The sequence below is a fragment of the Vidua macroura genome, chromosome 36, assembly GCF_024509145.1.
Source record: "Vidua macroura isolate BioBank_ID:100142 chromosome 36, ASM2450914v1, whole genome shotgun sequence".
Taxonomy (NCBI): Eukaryota; Metazoa; Chordata; class Aves; order Passeriformes; family Viduidae; genus Vidua; species Vidua macroura.
Genome location: NC_071606.1, coordinates 217,974 through 236,830, shown reverse-complemented (window position 1 = coordinate 236,830; position 18,857 = coordinate 217,974). Strand labels below are relative to the sequence as shown.

General features: G+C 49.3%; 2 protein-coding genes across 3 annotated transcripts in view; one reads left to right on the top strand and one right to left on the bottom strand.

Annotated features, from left to right (window-relative positions):
• Positions 1 to 18,857, bottom strand: part of LOC128821200 (zinc finger protein 208-like) — a 1,118,338-nt gene that overhangs the window by 904,346 nt on the left and 195,135 nt on the right. The window lies entirely within an intron of this gene.
• On the top strand, positions 6,149 to 18,750 carry LOC128821203 (hydrocephalus-inducing protein homolog). 2 transcript variants are annotated; one of them, XM_054002165.1, is made up of 7 exons: positions 6,149 to 6,184; positions 7,587 to 7,706; positions 9,704 to 9,823; positions 11,593 to 11,727; positions 13,767 to 13,966; positions 14,074 to 14,192; positions 18,622 to 18,750. In XM_054002165.1, exons 1-7 carry the CDS (start codon positions 6,167 to 6,169, stop codon positions 18,669 to 18,671), a joined length of 762 nt encoding a protein of 253 aa, XP_053858140.1. In that variant the 5' UTR covers positions 6,149 to 6,166; the 3' UTR covers positions 18,672 to 18,750. The 2 variants fall into 2 exon arrangements, with proteins under 2 accessions (XP_053858140.1, XP_053858139.1); XM_054002164.1 differs by lacking the exon at positions 18,622 to 18,750 and adding an exon at positions 15,610 to 16,601.

Genomic DNA, 18,857 nt, shown 5'->3' with positions numbered 1-18,857 from the left:
CTACAATTTGTAGAATCTGAAGTGACTTACCTAGGTCACATAATTGGAGGAGGGTATAAGAAACTAAGTCCCGAGAGAATCTCAGGTATCCTATCTATCCCAGCTCCCAAAACTAAGAGAGATGTAAGGAAGCTACTAGGCCTGGTTGGTTATTGTAAACTGTGGTTAGATCAATACACCAAAAGCGTGAAGTTCCTTTATGATAAATTAGTAGACTCTGAGCCTGTAAAGTGGACAGAAGAGGATGAGGAACAGCTACGAGGCTTGAAAGATAAACTATCCTCAGCACCCGTTCTAAGCCTACCTGACCTTAAGAAAGAGTTTAATCTGTTTGTGAGTACAGAAGGGGGAATTGCATATGGGGTATTAACCCAGGAATGGGGAAGACAAAAAAAACCAATTGCCTACCTCTCAAAACTATTAGACCCAGTAGCCAGAGGATGGCCAACTTGCCTACAAGTAATTGCAGCTGCAGCTATCCTGATAGAAGAAGCCCAAAAATTGACTCTGCAAGGGAAAATTAAAGTCCACACCCCCCACGATCTCAAAACAGTGCTAAGCCAAAAAGCTCAGCAGTGGTTGACTGACTCCAGAATATTGAGGTATGAGATCATCTTAATGAACACAGGGGACTTAGAGTTAGTCACCTCCAAATGTCTAAACCCTGCACAATTTCTTACCGGAGAACCCCTAGCAGATCTAGAACATGATTGTGTTGAACTCATAAATCTACAGACCAAAGTGAGAGAGGATTTAGAAGATGTACCCTTGCCATACGGGAAATCCCTTTTTATAGATGGGTCCTCAAGAGTAGTAGAAGGGAAAAGAGCCTCAGGATATGCTGTCATAGATGGGGAAGACATGAAAGTCATGGAAAAAGGGAAACTGCCCTCGAACTGGTCAGCCCAGTGTTGTGAAGTCTATGCTTTGAAAAGAGGATTAGATCTGTTAAAGGGAGATCAAGGAACTATTTACACAGACTCGCAATATGCGTTTGGGATCATCCATACCTTTGGAAAAATTTGGGAGGAACGTGGCTACTTAAACTCCAAAGGGAAGAACCTAGTACATGAGAAACTGATAAAACTAGTATTAGAATCCTTACAAAAGCCCGCAGAGATAGCTGTGGTGCATATAAAGGGACATCAGAAAGGACACACACGTGAAGAAAAGGGAAACCGATTAGCAGATCAGATAGCTAAAGAAGCAGCCTTAGACCCAAGAAACCCAGTAAAAGCTTTTAAAATAGAAGTAGGACCAAGTAGAGAAAGAAAAAAGGAAGAGCCGAGGTTCAGTGAAAAAGAATTAAAAACAATAAAAGAACTAGAATTACATCAAGGGAAACAAGGAGAATGGTTAACTCCTGATGGGCGTAGGTTCCTAAATAAAGCCCTAGCTCAAAGAGTGCTAGTAGAGTTACACGAATTGACCCACTGGGGAATCCAAGGTTTGTGCGACCACTTCTTACGGGAAAATTTATGCCTTGGAGTTTATGATCTGGCGAAAGCAGTCACAAGAGGGTGTGCGATTTGCCTGAAAACTGACCAAAAGGTAATGAGAAAAATTGCGTATGGGGGAGGAAAAATTGCTTTGAGACCTTTTCAAAACATACAAGTAGATTTCACTGAAATGCCCTCTGTGCAGGGGTACAAACATTTACTAGTGATCGTAGATCATCTCACTCACTGGGTGGAGGCCTTCCCAACCAGAAAAGAAACTGCACAGGAAGTGGCAAGAATAATCCTAGAAAACATCATACCACGATACGGCCTGGTCAATAACATTGACTCGGACCGAGGCCCACATTTTGTTGCTCAAACTTTGCATCAAGTAACAAAAGCCCTGGGGATAAGGTGGAGATTACACACCCCATGGCATCCTCAGAGCTCTGGAAGAGTAGAAAGGATGAATAGAACCCTTAAAAATGTGTTAACTAAATTAATTGAAGAAACAAAAATGAATTGGCTCAGGTGTTTACCTCTCGCTCTCTTGCGCATCAGAACCAGACCTCGGTCCGACATGGGGGTCTCTCCATATGAAATGATGTTTGGACTCCCTTTTTTAATCACCCCTTTCAGTACAGCAGATTATCTGGAAGGGGAGGCAGCAACCCAGAAATATTTAGAGGTCATAGGAAAATCCCTAGAAGGCCTCCGAAAGAAGGGGTATCTTCCCCAAACTTCCCCTCTAGACACCAATGCGCACAACATCAGTCCTGGGGATTGGGTGTTGATAAAGTCCTGGAACACTACTACTCCATTAACCCCCAAATTCGAGGGACCTTTCCAGGTACTACTCACCACACACACTGCAGTGCGGACCCAAGAAAAAGGCTGGACCCACGTCACCAGAGTCAAAGGACCAGTGCCACCCCCGGACGCCGGACCAGACCCAACAGTGCCACCTGCCTCCTCTTGTGCATGGACAGTAATTAAGAAACCAGAGGACCTAAAATTAACTTTAAGGAAGACTTGCTAGAGACTGATATACAGTAAGGTGTTAAGAACTGTTTCTGAGTTAAAGTACCATAGAAAAGGTTTAAGTACTTGGTAATTGTTTAATAAGACTAAGTGTCCTTTAGCAAAAGGAGTTACAACTTGGTTCCTAAAGAACAATAGAATTACCCTCAGGCCTGAGTGAAAGCATACAAATGTCAAAAGAAGTTAGCCCTCAAAAGCCAAAGACTGTAAGTTGATGCGGGCTTAAGCCCGATCAAAGAAATAGAGGAGGGATTTGTTATGAACAGTTTCCAGGTATTCCCCAGAAACGTGGTCAGGGCTTTCCTAGTTCCCATGGCAACACTAAAAGACCGATATTGAAATGCTAATTAGCTAATTGCTCTGTTTGTTTTCTTTAAACTACCTGGGAACAACCGGCCCCCCACCCCTCCACGCTGCCACTCTGAGACTAACATGCAAATAGAAACCCCTTAGGATCATGGGAGTATTTTTAGGAGGGAAAAAAGAATATAAATCAGAAACTGAACACAGTAGAGAAATCCAGGCAAATGCCCTAGCTGAGGAAGAGGGAAACACATCCCCTGATTGACTTTTAACTGTCGCCATCACCTAAGAAGGAACAGACTAGATTAGGCTCTGAGAAGTAGGGTGATAGAGAGACAGAGAGCCCTGGTGCTGCCACCAAGGAAGGGGCGGGGACAGCTGTTGTTCTGGACTTCAGCAACAGACTCTGCACACCACGCCTCCTCATCCTCGGGCCACCGGTGTGCCACAAGGAAAGGAGAAAGGACAGCTGCTGCTCGGGATTCCAGTGACCGACTCTGCACGCCGCCTTCCTTCTGGCTGCCTGGAAAAGCTACGACTGCGGGGGCGAGCTCTGCGTCGAGCCCCCTGCCCAGCTGATCTTTTTAATAAAGAGCTGAACATTAATAAAGGCATTAGCCCTGTTCATTTCACCCCGGGTCCTGCTGCCACCCCCAGCCCACAGAGCCGAGGGACAGGGCACAGCCGAGGGACAGGGGCGTCTCAGTGCTGGCCTGGCAAAGGGGTAAAAGGACGTCTCAGTTCTCAGGAATGGGAGTGCAGGGGGGTCTCAGGGTCACAGAAATGGGGGGGCAGGGACGTGGAGAGGTAGAAGGGAGTTGTAAGGAGTTGTGGAAGAGGGGACAGTGGGAGCCACGCCGCTCCGGCGCCTCCTGAACTCGCAGCACCCTCCTGTCCCCTCCTGTCAGGGAGTAGTGCAGAGCCAGAAGGTCCCCCCTGAGCCTCCTTTTTCCCAGGCTGAGCCCCTTTCCCAGCTCCCTCAGCCCCTCCTGGTGTTCCAGCCAGGGTAGAATACTAGTGCTACCCCAAGAGCAATGGATAGGCCTGCCAGGGGTGCCTTTATCACCACATTTGAAGCTTTCCTAAATACTTGGAGAAAAACTCTTCAGAAAGCACCAAAGTCAAGTCAGTAGCTCAAGTGAGGATCGCCTTTGAAAATCGCTGCGGCTCGGCCCGGCCCCGCCCGGCCCGGCCCCGCCCGGCCCCGACGATCGGGTGCCGTGGGTGCCTGGTAACCGCGAACGCGGCGGCGGCGGCGGCTGTGACGTGCGGGGCTGCTGTGCTGCGGAACAGCTCAGTGGCCACAGACCGCGCTCCTGGCTGCTTGTGCCAGCCTGGGCTCGTGCAGGCGGCTACACTCGCCATTCACAAGCGAATTGTTCGCAGAGCATTGGACTCTGCAAAGGAGTCCTGAACACGCAGAGCATTGGTCTCTGCAAGGGATTCCTGATTTTGCAGAGCATTGGTCTCTGCCAAGGATTCATCAAAACGCAGAGCATTGGTCTCTGCACAGGATTCCTGAACACGCAGAGCATTGGTGTCTGCACAGGATTCCTGAACACGCAGAGCATTGGTCTCTGCACAGGATTCCTGAATTTGCAGAGCATTGGACTCTGCACGGAATTCCTGAATTTGCAGAGCATTGGTCTCTGCAAAGGAGTCCTGAACACGCAGAGCATTGGTCTCTGCACGGAATTCCTGAATTTGCAGAGCATTGGTCTCTGCACAGGAGTCCTGAATTCCCTTTGAAGGTAAAGATTGACTAAAGTTGAACTTTTTGGTTTTGTCTCATCTGGGCTCTGAAAGAGAATGCCAAAGGGAAGTACAGGATGTGATAATGCCAGTCTTCTGGTGCAGCAGTTCAGTGAGTGGATGAATGACATATGGTCTACTGATTGTGCTTTTTTTTCACTGAGGAAATGCAACATTTTCTGAATGTGCTAGTCTATAATTTTTTTTTTCCTATAGTGATTGCTTAAACTGCTTAAAGGTGAAAGAGTTCTGGTCAAGTTTCAGTGGGTTGTTATCATCTGGTTATTAAAATTATTAGGGAGATGCCTCTGAATTGAGCTGCAAACGAGACCATATGCCAAAGTCAACAGTCTGGATTTTATGTAACAGTAAATGTGAGGAAGAGAGAGAGAAAGAAATAGAAAAAGTGGGGGTGGAGGGGGGGGGGGATGGGGGGTTGGGAAGAGGGAGGAGAAAGAGAGTGACAGAGACAGATTAAGTAAAAAAGGTCACCATTCCATGGATCCCATCAGCATACCATAAAATCCTCTTCTGGTCTTCTCTGTGGTGAGGTCTCGCAAAAGGTAAGACTCCAATGGATTAAGGCAGATTTGGGCAAGGTGGGACCTCCCAGGTACCTCCTTGGGGCGGGGCAAGTCTGACTCTGTCTATTGCTACTTTCAAATAATATCACCTCTTTAGCACCAGAATATCCTTGGAGTCTGCCATGAATTGGGTTCTGGATTTTCAGATCTGTTGTCTTACTTTGCATGCCCTGCAGTCACCTGGTGCAAGGCCTCTGGAATGGGTCTGGGGGCACTTTGGAGGTCTTTGATGGGAGGTTTGTGTGCAAACCTGGCCTCAGCAGACGAGTCTGTGCCTATGAATTCCCCACCCTGAACCCAGACAGAGCTGATTTTCAGGACAGCTGCTGGGTTTGGCTTTGTTGTGGATAGGTTTTTCTCCTCAGCCTTGTTTACTTCTCCCCAGACCTGAGATAACCGGACAATAGTGTCACCTTTGGCTTGTTCCGAGTTCCCTTAGGCAGCTTAGCTCACAGTCCAAAGTTCCAGTCAGGAGGCGTTTTCAGGGAAGGGTGGGCTTGGGTGGTCGCAGCTCCTTTATACAGTTTTGTCGCAATGGGCAGAAAGTCCTTTATAACAATATTTAAGCCATTTGCCATAACATTCCAGTCTCTCAGAAGTCCTGTCAGGAGCAGCTGAGAGAGCAGGGGTGGTTTAGCCTAAAGAAGAGGAGATCCACTCTAGCTCTTTTTAAGTATTTAATATTTAAGCTACAGCTTGGTCTGTTCTAACTATTATTAATGTTCAGATTTTTAGCTCCTGGTTTCAGTAGGATCCATCTCTGAATTGCACAACATAGCCATATAGTACAAGTAAAGCCCAACTAGAGGCCTGACAATACTAGCTACTTACACCAAACAAGCATTTAGCTACTTTCAAATGCTATAAAATTTTTAGCACCAGTATATGCCTTGAATCTGCCAGGAATTGGGTTCTGGATTTTCAGAGTTCCATTGTTGCTCCTTCCAGTTTCGTTGAGGCTTTGTTGCTGATCTGGCATATCCTCCCTTCAAAATGGCTTCTGGATTCCCAAAACAGACAATTACACCTCGTCCTTGGTCCAGGGAAATGCTGAAGTCTTTTACTGTAAGTAGCCACTGGGGCTGTGTTAAGGCTGGAAACTCCCCTCGCGTCCCTCCTCTCCCTGCCCCTGTTGTCCAGCAGCGCTGTGAAGCTGCAGACCCCCTCCCCACCTCTTTGTGCCCTGCTCCTGTTGGTGGGGGCTGTCCTGGTGCAGTAGGGAACGCCGTGTGTTGCCTCAGGCTCTTGCCTGGCTGTGCCACCGGAGCCAAGTTAAAGCAATGTGCAGCTGAAGCCCGGAGCGTGTGTTCTCTCCCTTTCCCTTTGCCACAGCAATTCCTTCTGTCAGGCTGGGCACTCACCTGTGCTGTGTAGTAAGCACATTTCTCTCTCTCTCAAGATTTTTCATCCAGCTGCACAGAGAAAAAGAAAGAGAAAATAATTTCTATTTCTGCTCCTTGTTTTTCCTATGTGGATTGTGTTTAGAAAATTGTTCACCTAGAGTGATTACTTAATTGGAGTCTAGTGACAATTGTTTGAACCTAATAACCAATCAGATCCACCTGTGGCTAGACTCTCAAAAACAAAGTCACAAGTTGTTAGTTAGTTAGTTAGTTAGATATCTAGTAGTTAGAATTGCCACAGCAATTCCTTCTGTCAGGCTGGGCACTCACCTGTGCTGCTCTCACCAACCTGCCCTTGGGCACCTGGGCATGTTGGTGGGAGGAAGCTCAAGCTCTGCCCAAAGCCTTGAGAGACACGGCTGGTCCCAGCTAGAAGAGGTTCCAAGCCAGCTGTTCTCTCTCGTCTCCTGTGTGGGCGCAGATCCAGCCCTGCAGGCAGCACTGGAGTCAGGGCCACAAAGGTCCCTTGGGGTCTGGAGCTCACTGGACTGAAGATGCCCCACTGCTGAGGCTCTGCCAGGGAGATCCCTCTGTTTTCTTCTGTGGAGGGGCCTGTGAGCCCAGACAGAGAAAACAAATGCTGATGAACAGAGAGAAGGAAAACTTGGACACATTCCTGTGCACCTCACTCTTGCTACAACGTTCCTTTCTTGCCTCTCTTGGACTCACACAGCAGCGACATCTCCTTGCTGGGAGTTCTGAGTGTTGTGCAGGGATGGGGTTAGGGGAGTTCTGAGAGCTCCTCCCCACTCTCTGAAAAGGTCACTGCCTCAATCCAATGAAACTAAAGAGGAAACAAATGCCCAAAGAGCAGAACTCCCCAAAGATGTCACATTAAATCACGGAGAAGCCTATGGGATAGGGCCATGTGGTTGGAGTATGTGTATTGCACTCTGTACTAATAATTTATTGGTGCTAAGTATTTCAGCAGGAAAATTCCAGGGCTTCCAGGACTGTCCTAGACTATGTGTTCTCAAATTGTTCACCAGTGCCACTCGTTCAAGCCAAGCCTTTCTGAACAAGCCCATCTCTGAGGCTCTCGCTGGTTTATTTTTGCCTTTCAGCTGCGTCCCTCTAAGTCCCTGTGGGAAAAGTTTTTCAGCATGAAGAAGAAGATCGAAGCCAGGAGGAGTATTCTGCCCAGCATTAACCCAGTTCTAGACAAGAGTGAGCCTCATCAGAAGGTAGCCTTTTCCTGCTCTTTTCCTTTCTGTTTGATGTGAAGTTTGAAGAGGGTGTGTGCTTGTGACAGGCTTGCCTCCAGCAAAATACCTCAGTGTCCAGGTCCTGTTGTCAGTGCAAACTGCTGGTAGTGGTGGACTGGGAGTCCTGATCTGCACTGAGCCAACACAAATAACCTCGGCTGAAGCTGCCTAAATCGCTAAAACAGTGGGGGGAAGGCTGGGGACACAAAGGCACAAAGTTGCCATTTGCCATTCTCCTGCTGAAGTAGCCACCTCTTGCTTTGGTGTGGTCGCCATCAAATGCTCGGGGTCACGGGATTCCCTCCAGAGTGGCAGCGTTGGCCTTTGAAGGCCAAGGACCTGCAGTAACTACTTCAGATTTAACAAAACAAATGGCATGAATGCTTTGGGGTGGAACAATGCGTTGGACCCTGACGGGGTGTTAGATTTTGCAGGCTGCCAGATGTGCAGGGGACTCGCCCTGGGCAGAGGGGAATGGATGTGCTTTATCTGCATCAGTGCCTACCTAGAGGTGTGTTTAAAGCTGCTTTTCTGGCAGGACTGGCTCAGTCTAAAGCACAGTCCAAAGGGGTAGGTGAGCGAGGTGGGCTGTTGAGCAGGAAATTGGCAGCAAGAGACATGTAAGACACTGGGTAAGGATTGCCCTGGAGAGGGGCGTTGGGAACACCTCAGGGAAGGGCACAACTGAGGGACAGGGTGCTGCAGCCACTCCCTTCAGCAGCCTGTGCCTCCTGTGGAGTCACACAGGAGACCTGCTTGTGTCTCTGGAGTGACAGCAGTGTGGCTGGAGAAGGCAGACAAAGCAGGGCAGAGTTTTCTCAAAGCAATGTCTCTGCTCCAGAAGCATTTGCTGTTGTTGTGTCATTCCAGACATGCCTCTACAATGGTATCATGTCAGATAGCAATAATCACAAGAAAGCACCCATTTAAAGCACATGGAAAAAGGAGATACCAACTCTACTTTCACCCAAGCTGCTGAGAAAATAACTGAACCTTATCCTCATTCAGCATTCACCTCATTTGTCTTTTTCCTAACTTCTGTGTTACTTTATTTTTGCATTCCCTCTGTTTGAAACGCACTAACTTTTAAATACAATGAAAGGGGACAAAATCATCGAAGCAAAAGAAAACTATTTCTTAGTAAAGATTCAGCTGCGCTGGGCATGGCTGCTTCCCCCTGGAGACAAACAAACACACCCTCAGAGGAAATGGCAATCTTTCTATCCCCTTTATAGCCGGCCAGGGCGGTCCCTGTCCCCTTTCCCCTTGGATGGGTACTTGGGAACTTCCATTCTGTCCAACTGCCAGCTCTTCTGTCCCCTCCCCTCTCATCCTGCTTCCTTTTGGTCAGGTCTTCAAGCCCATCCCTCTCAGAGCAACACCCAACAAACCAACCTGAACAAATTCAAACCACAAACAACACATAGAACCAACACATTCCATGATTTCACTTAATAACCTTTTGGCTGCAGCAAACGTCACCTTATCTCTCTCACCTCCTCTGGTACTCTTCTCTTCTTACTGATGTCGAAGTTCTAGATCAGAAAAGGTATTTGTAGTTGTGTGGGCCTTGGTTTCCCTGTCTCAGAGTGAAGGCCATCCCAAAATCGTTTCCCATGGAGTCTGATGTAAATTTGTGGGTTTTACTTACTCCACGAGTGCTCACTCAGTGCCCCAGAGCTCTGTGACCACACGGGCCCAGGGCTGTGCTTCAGGTAAGTGCTGCCTGGCATTCTGGAGAAGGAAACCTGGAGAAATACACCCCAAAAGAGCAGCTTGCCTTGCGCCTGCTCTGTGTGGCCCAGCAGCTCTTGGTCAGCTCAGAGCAGAGGTGGGTGAGCCACTGTTTGCCCAGTGTGGGCTGGGCAGACGTGCTCACCCCGAGCCTGTACTTCACTGGGGGTCAGTGTAAGGGATCCTTCATGAACCTTCCTCCCAGCAGCTGAACCTCTCCCTGCTCTCTCTCGCCTCTCCAGCTGTCGTCAGTTCCCCTGAAGCAGAACTTGTTTCAGATTTCCCCACCAGAGGTGGTATTTCAGAACTTTGTCACCCATGAGGTCTCTGAAATGGTGCTGTCTATCATGAATAAGGACAAGGTAAGTGCTGGGGTGTGGAGCTTTAACACTGTGCTGGAAGAGGAGAGTGCTGTCATTCCCAGAGTGTACAGCAAAGCAAGTTATCTGCTGCAGCACATCCACCAGAAAATGTCTCAGCACCTTTGTTCTGCAAGGTGGTGGAAATCTTACTCTGCTGGGAATTGTCCCCTGATTTTGGCCATGTGTTGATGGTATCTATCCCAGAGGAGCTGCCTTCTCTCGAAAGCTCTGGATTGATAGGAGTGTTGAGGGCTGTGCAGTTCTTACCTGATCTCATGCCTTGCCTTGAGTGTGTGCCACATCCTGTGTCTCCTTGCTTAATCTTGGCTCCTCTGCCTCTCTCAGCCTGTTTGGCTCCCTTTGTGCAGCTCACAGTCAAAGCTCAGGGGCTGAGTCTTCTCCACTTTATGCTGGAATCACTTCTCCTTAATGGCACTGGCACTGCAGGAAGTGTCTTCTGAAACAGCCCTGGAATCAGGCTGCGGTAGCAGAAGCAGCAGGAGGCTTTAGGTGCTACTTCAGGCCCCTGCTGGGCTTCATCCAGCTCTGCTCAGGTTTTCCAAAAGCACCATGGTGCTCTGCTTTCCCTTTGGAGAACCTCAGCAAATCCAAAGCCATGTGCTCCTGGAGGTTTTCACCGTCACTTGAAGAAATTGTGATTGTTTTGCAGTTTCCCAAGAGAGTTGAGAGGGAAAAAGCTGAAAAATGTCAGCAGTTGTGTTCCACTGTAAAGAGGAAAACTGAGACCATTTGAATTTCAGTCAGGGCAACTTTTTCTCAAATGAGCCTTGTGCCAAGAGTAGGCTGACGGCAAGAGATGGGAGGGAGTCAAAATCATCTGGTTTAGACTTTTTGAGAGCATTTTGGTGCTCGGGGGTTGATATCTATGTGCTAGAAAATGCATGTTTGCTGTGTCTGTGTGTCCCAGAGGGCAGAACCTGGCCTGCTGGCTGCAGGCAGGAATGCCCAGCAGCCCAGCTTGCCTGCACAGGCAGCAAGAACCCCTGGAGAGACAAGACTGGCTTTTGATACTGGAACCACACTGTGAGTCAGTGCTGGTCATGTTTCTCCAGGCAGAAAATGCCTTCGAAGCCCACAGTCGGTAGGCACAGCCTGTCTGTGTTTCCGTCACTTTTGGCAAGCTGATTGCTCCCATGGTTTTATGATTCTTCCTTGCTGCTTTTCTGCCCATTCAAATTCTCTTTGCCATCTCCTCATTTTAGGGTTTGTCTTGCTGTGTTCCTTTTGGTTTTCAGGTTTGCTTTATTCCCAGTAAGGCCACAGTGTTTGGTCTCCTCTCTTGCTGGTCTGCCTGCATGACTGTATCCCCAGAACTGCCCTACCCAAACCGGATCTGCTAGAAGGGAATTTCTTCCTTCCCCCAGGATAATGTGCTAGTTTGCTTTCAGGCAGCACATTCCCCCTCTGGAACACGACTACTGCATGGCTGTGTGCAGGCAGGAACCAGCAGGTTTTTTGGCCTGTTGAAGATGCAGATGACTTGGTTCAGGTGCTCTGTCTCCATCCTGCTGGTGCTGACCTGCTCGGCCCTTCCTTCCCACCAGGCAGTGCCCTACTGCCCCTGGCCAAAATGCTGGACCCAGAGAGAAGGGATTCGAGTTCACCCTTGGGAATTCTGTGCCTGTACCTCCACAGCTGAAAGTGCTTTGGAAAGGGGGTCAAGGAGGGATGTCAGCAGGGCACGGACAGGTCTCCTCTCGTGCTGTTTCCACAAGTGGCAAAACCATGGTTTCATGTCTTTCCCGCAGTTTCCTCAGGTGGTGAAGGTCTCCATGGAGAGCTCGCCTTACTTCCAGCTCACGTGCTCCAACGACGCGTACCGTGTCGTGCTGCCGGGCGCGTCCGCCCCCGTGCGCATCCGCTTCACCCCCGAGGAGAACAAGGTGAGACTGGAGGAGCCAAAGCACAGCATTGTCTCCAAAGCCACTGTGCTCCCTGCGCTCTGTGCACCCCCACATTCCATGCTGTGAGCCTGGCTCCAGGCCGTGGGCAGGCAGCCTGCAGCCAGTCACAGCCTGGCACGTGCTGTCAGGCACTGCGCCCGGGCCTGGCAGGCTCTGCTTCCCCTCCCTGCGCATTCCTGAGCCTTCCCAGGGGAAGATGCGCAGGGAACAGTGAAAGTGACAGAGGGGCCTTGATAGATCTTCCGCCATCTCTAGGTACAGTGGAAGGGATTTCATTATTATGGAAAACACTAGAGGAACAAAGAGGTGGGAGAGCTTTCCTCCTTCCTGACTGGCAACAGCTTCCCTGCCTCACCCTGGGCTGGAGCAAAGACGGTGCTTTTCCACACCCTCTGTTCTCCAGCTGTGGGAACCCAGGGCAAGGGGAATATCCCCCTGTCTGCCCTGGGGTGCTCTGACTCCCAAGAAAACACTGACTTTGACCCTCATTCATGGAGAAGGCCTCCTAAGCCTCAGAGTAAACCAGGAACCACAAAAGTGTGAAATGGAGTGTAAAAATTGTAGATAGTAGTATAGTATGTCACATGAGTAAGAAATTGAAGTTTTAAGATTTTTAGTGTGTTATAGATAGGTTCAAAATAGAAGATACAAGGTGGTGTCTCGAGTTCCTTTCTTCTCTCATCTTCTTCCTCTTTTTTCTTAAGTTTAAGTAGTATCTTGTAATTAAGTTAAAAAAATCTACATTGCAAGTTTTTAAGAGTCAGTTATTAAGTTAGAAAAAGAAATAATCTGAGTATCACTTCTTAATTAGGTAGTTTAGTTTTTGATTAAACTTCAAAAGACCTTGCAGCACAAAGTTGTTAACCATTCTTGTGCTGTTTTCACACATAGGAAGTCTAAGCACAGACAGTGTCCTAAAGTTTTGATAAGATAACAATAAACAGAAACTAAAGAGCAAAAAAGTCCAATACGTCTCCCCTGGCAGGGGAGCCCCCAAAAAGTTACCCAACTTAGAACCCACAAACTCACATCCAGCCTTGCAGCTGTGCTGGCCCAGAGCACAGGTGACCGTGGTACAGCTGCAGGGCCAGGGCAGAGGATGTGCTGTGCCCGTGAGCCCGGCCTGGCACAGGCACACTGGGCTCTAGGTGCCCTTAGCCAGCAGGAGGTTGGTGAGCTGCAGGGGACTTGGTCACCTCCCTGAAAGAGCTGGTGTAGGGCAGGCACAACCTGCAGGCAGAGCTGTGAGCCCAGAGCAGTGACACTGCTGTGCCTCTGTCTTCATGCCTGTCACTCTGGTGGCTCTGTCACCTGGCAGCCGTTCCCTGCCAAAGGTGCTTTTGTGTGGAGGTTTGAACAGCGGTGCTGGGGCCCTGGCAAGTGCGATCTCAGTGCTGTGATCCGGAGGCTTGTTCATACAGAAGGGTTTAGGACATGGCATGGAAGGGAGGAAGCCTTGCAGGAAAACAGAGGCTCTTTCCAACAGCATGCTGCCACCTCTTAGCGCTGTTCTTCTCCTGACTCGGTTGGAGAGGCAAAGGTAGAGGGCAGTTCTGAGCCAACTGATGTTTCTATACCAGGCCAGAGGTGCAGGAGCTTTTTGGGTGCAGCTGTTTCCTCAGCTTCTTTTTGCTGCTTAGAGTCAGTTTAACACTTTGTCCTATTCTCAAACAGTAGGAATATAGAAACCTAAAGAGGAATGTCCTGTGTTCCCTAGCTCCATGTTCCTTAGAAGGGACTTAGGAATTATTTAACATCATTAAAATTTAGAGTAAAAATTATGGTGGCCTAGGGCAGTTCTCTGGATGACCCAAGTGACACAAGAGCTTAATGCCACTGAGATAGGTTTTGCAAAGTGCACTGGTGCCTTTAAAATGCGACATATTAGTAGAACTTAGTGTTCATTTTAGGGTGGAATAGGTAAACTGATGCCCTTGAAGGGTTATAGGAAACGGTTTTTCTTCTGCCATGGGGATGGCACTAAATGTCCTGTGCTGAGCTAGTTTCTTTTCCTGCAGGATTATTCCCACCAGCTCGTCTGCATGACTGAAAGCGAAAGGATAGTTGTGCCAATTCGGGCCATTGGTGGCCGAGCTATCCTGACCTTCCCTGAGCAGCTGGACTTCTCGGCCTGTCCGGTCAAGTACAGCACCCAGAAGACTCTGCTGGTTCGCAATGTCGGTAACCGGGCAGCTCATTACCAGCTGAGCACCCAGAGGTGAGGATCTGTCCTTGTGCAAAACACCTTTGGGTGATAACAGGGCTGGGAAAGAGCAACAAAAGCAAGCAGAGCGTTGCAGCTGCTGCCCTCTCTTTGTGTTGCAGTCCTTTCTCCGTGGTTCCGACCACGGGAACTCTGGGCGCTGGCGACAGCATGCGGGTGACAGTGGGATTTCACCCGCTGACGACCGGTGACCATTCCGGGTGGCTGTGCTGCAACACCGGTGAGTGCTGGGCCCTGCACGGGGCACAGGACACTTCTCCACCATCGCTCCCTGTCCCATCCCATGGGGATTGTCCCATCCCCCTCCATTCCCTCCAGAGATCCCTCCCCTGTTCCAGCTTTACCCCAAAGAAAACAGAGTTTTCTGTTGTGTTAGCAACTCTTGTGTTGATAACTGTTTTCTGTTGTGTGATCAACTCTTCTGTTGTGTTTATCAAGCCCCTTGGTGTTTAGGGGCTTGATAAAGTGGATCCCCTCTAACAGGGCTAAGATTTTTGCACTCCTGTTTTGCTGGGAGTTGCTGAGTGGAGGAAGGAGGAACCCTGATTCTGCATGACCGTGAGGCTGTGCCTGGGTGAAGTTTTGTTTTATTCCTGGGCAGTGCTGTATGCGAGGTGTGAGGTTTCCATCAGACTCTCTCCAGTGCAATGTGTTTCTTGCACACCTCTGTCCCGTATGCTGCTTCTCCATTGGCTTGTCACAGACCCTTTTTCTATGTTGCCCTTCCACATATATTTAGTTTCTGTCTAATAACGTTTCCAGGCCCTCGAGTTCCTGTTCGGTGACAAATCAAGACAAATTTTTCCTCGTCCCCATTTCCCAGGCTGTTCAAGCTGTTGCCAACATCTGTCATAAACATCTATCTCACATCTATCTTGCATTTGATTTCTTGACTGAGGAATCCAATTCAGTCTTCATGTAGAAGCTGTTCTGTACTTATTAATCTTTGCTTTGTCCCTTTTTTATTTAATTTGCAATGCTCCAGCTTGGGTTTTGAGATCAGAACAAGATAAAATATTTCACGACTGATGCAGCTGTGGGTTTGGACAGGGAGATGATGATGATTTTCACAGTGTTCATTTTGTAGTGGTTTGTCATATTGCAGAGCCAGGCTGGTTGTGTTTCCTCACCTGTGTCCCCTCCTGCTGTGGGCTGTCACTTCACTTGTTCCTCTAGGCCTCCTTTTGCTGCCCACATGCCCCCAGGTGTATTTGCTGGTCAGCAACAAGGGATCCAAGGGATCAGGAGAGACAGGAGTCTCGTGGGATGCCCAGGGCAGACCCTGGGCAAGCCAGGACTGAACTGGGCTCCTCAGCGTCACCTGAAGGACTTTGATGCAGAAATCCCGGTGATCTGAGTGGTCACTGGAGCACATTGACAAATCTCACTGTACGTACTGTCACCTTGGGGCCAAATCTGCACAAACACTCTCAGAAATCAGGTGTTTAAGGAGGTGCCCAGGACATCCTCACGCTGTACCCCCAGAGCTGTCAGGATGTGATAAATGTACTGATCCATGGAACTGCTCATTCAGCTAAAAGCTGTGACACTTTCTTCTGTGACCTGCAGTTTGCTCTGGTCCTTGTGCTTCCATCAACAACTGAGCTGAGCAAAGACTCCCCTTTGCTTTGTTCCAGGTGAAGAAACTATCCACACAGAGCTCCACGGAGAAGCTGGAGCTGTCCGTGTTGGGTTGAGCACAAATTTCGTGGAGGTTGAGACGACTTTCATCACCATGTCCAACCACGCAACCATGTTCATTAAAAACAGGAGTAACGTCACGGCTCACTTCCAGTGGAAGGCTTTTCCTACTGAGGAAGAGGAGAATAAAGAGAAGAGGAGGTTGGTCTGACAGATCCATTTCAGTGAGATACACGGCCCACGGCTAAAACTGACGTGTGGCCTCAGGGGGGTGTTGGTGCTTTTGAGTGCTTTAGGCCAAGGAAACCATGCCTGGCTCTCAGGTGTGTGTCCCTGCTGGCTTCAGGAGCTCAGCACTTAGCATTCCAGTTCCACTTCTACTCCAACCAAGGATGGCATTTTGGCAAGGAAAGGTTGGTTGCAATGACTGGATTTCCTCAAGTTCTCATTGGGCTTTTGCCTCTCTGATCTTCTTCCTCCATGGCCTGGCAACATCCTTCAACAGCTCACCCTCTTTCCAAAGGTGATACACCCTCTTTTTTTCCCTTAGTTCCTTCAGAAGCTCCTTGCCCATCCAGGCTGGTTGTCTTCCCTGTCAGCTCGCCTTTCAGCACACAGGGACAGTCTGTTCCTGTGCCTTCAAGACTTCTTTCTTGAAGTATGTCCATCCTTCCTGGACCCCTTTGTCTTTAAGGGCTGTTTCCCAGGGTTCTCGCCAAATCAGTCTCTTGAACAGGCCGAATCTGCCCTCCAGAAGTCCAGAGTGGAAGTTTTGTTGATGCCCCTCCTTGTTTCACCGAATATTGAGAACTCTGTTCTTTCACGGTCACTGTAGCCCAGACAGTGGTGAAGAGATGAAGTTCATTTAGTCATTAGGGAACTTCCTGGTGATATCCCTGCTGTACCTGGACCCCAGGGAGGCAGCAGACTGCCCTGTGGAATGGATCCAGTCGATCTACAGGGCCCTCAGCTCCCCTTAGAAGGGAGTCACCTACTAGCACTACCCTTCTTTTCCTCTTAATGCTTGAGGCTGTGATGTGTGTGACAGAGCAAGTGCAGCTGGGAGACTCTCCAGGCAGAATTTTTTCTGTAGTGTCATCTGGCAGAGCCTCTGGAGCCAAGCCTCATACCTATTCTGTCAGGGCACCTGGGTAGGTGGTGGGGGTCAGGACGGAATTTTATGACCTCCCCAGCAGAGACCCATTTCCATTCCCCACTGTCTCCTAGGTCTCCTCCTTCTGCCTGATGCCAAGAAGGGCAGGGCTCCTCTGGCTCCTGCTGAGCTTCTCTCAGGGTTGGACGGCTGTAACTCCACCAGTTTATTTCTGTGTCGCTCTCCCTAATGCTCCTCAGCCTTTCCACTTCTTCCTTAAGCTCTGCCACCGGGCAGAGCAGATCATTCAGCTGCCCACACCACACGCAGGTGTCTTTTGCACTTCCTCTGGTATTAACACCAGGCTCAGAGCCTCCCTGCAGCCAGGGGCCTGGACAGCTGCGTCCTTCCTGGGGGGTTCTGTTTGACTTAGTGCACTCCTGCTGGCAGCAGCAGCAGCAGCAATGGCTTTTCATCATTTGTAAACCATAGCTGGGAAAAAAAAAAAAAAAAAACTGAAAGAAGAAAGAAAGAAAAAGAAAAAAAAAAAGGCAAGCACCTCGCAACCAGCAAAAAGACACAACCCACTACACAAGGAGGGTGGGTGGCTGCACCCTTTCTGCTCAGCCTGCTTGTGCCAACTGCCACGCAAAAACTGAAAAAACGCCGGGCCAAAGCTGCTGGGCCAAAACTGCCAAGCCCCTGGTTGCTGCGGGCCAGGTCGCTTGCAGTCCCCAGAGCCATTTTGCATTGCCTGCAAAGGACCAGGAGATGGACCCTTGCCCACCTGAATGGCTGGTGAGAGGGTCCTTTAGTGCCCTGGGCTTCTTGGTTTTCCACTGTTCTCTATCTCCTCATCCAGTCTCTGACTTCCATACAAGCTCTGTGTGTTAACAAAAAACCCCATGCCCTTCTCTGCCTACTTCCCTGGGCTGTTTATTTCCATTTTTTCCCACTTCCCTGCCTCAGCCTGGACCCCAGGTGATCCACTTTCCCCTCAGAAGCAACTAGGTTTCCCCAAAGTAAACTTCAACCTGGTTTTGGTTTTGTGGTTTTTTTTTTTTTTCCAATTACATCTGTTTTCATGCCAGTTTGTGTCCTAGACTGCCACCAGGACATTTTGTTCCTCCTTACTTCCAGTCTTAGCCATGGTTCAAGGCCAGTGTTCTGCTGTCAGAGCAGCTTTTGAGATCTCAGAGCAGAGAAGACTTTTTTTATGAGAGGAGGTAGTGCAGGATTTCCCTCTCAGGACATTCTGCTACCATGCACTGGGATGGGACCCAAAAAGCTCTGGATCATGAGAAGGCCTCTCCAGGAGTTTGCTGTCTCCCTCCTGCACAACAAAGTCCCTTCCCCTCTCAGAGCCTCTGTTTTCATGCATAAAGCCTTGAATGTCACTGAAGGGGTGCGGTGCCTGAATTCATCAATTTCCACTGGGATGCTCTTGTGAAAGGCAGAGTGGGGAACAGGGCAGGTCCAAAATGGAAGAAACAAAGAGTGATGCTGGTAAGACGTAGCTGCAACCCAGCTTCCTCTCCCCTTGCCAGGGAAGTCCTGCTCCATGATCTTTATCTGCCTCCCCCGAGCAGCTCAGTGGTAGGAAAAGCCACTTGAAGTGCCTGGTGGATTCTCCCTCAGTTTTGGCAGAGGCTTTGAGCCAGGAGGTTCTCTTGAGGGACCCTGGCTTTGGAAACCTCTCCCGAGCTTGCAAGTGTGGAGTAAAACTACCTGCTGTGCCAGTGAACAGCAAGTTATCCTCTGATCCATGTGGGACCCTCATGGCTTGGGGTCAGCCCTTGCTGGGGAGCTGCTGCTGCTCCTCCCCAAGTGCTTTGCCCTCCTGCACTCACACTTCCCTCTGCAAATATGTGGCTTATTAAACAATCTGCTGGCCTTGTCTCTCCTGTGGCTGCAGGCAGTGTCGTTTTCTTCAGCCATGGACAGAGATGTGGCCGGAAGATTTAACGGAGGAGGAAAAAACAGAGAAGGAGAAGGGCTCTTGTGAAGATTACACTGCCCTCCCGAGCAACACGGTCCCGGAGGAGATAGCAAAGGTGCAAGAAGACCCCATGCTGTTCTCCGATGACATTTTTTCCATTGAGCCAGTGGTAAGTGATAGCTGAGAACCCCGTTTTCCTCCTCCTCCTCTTC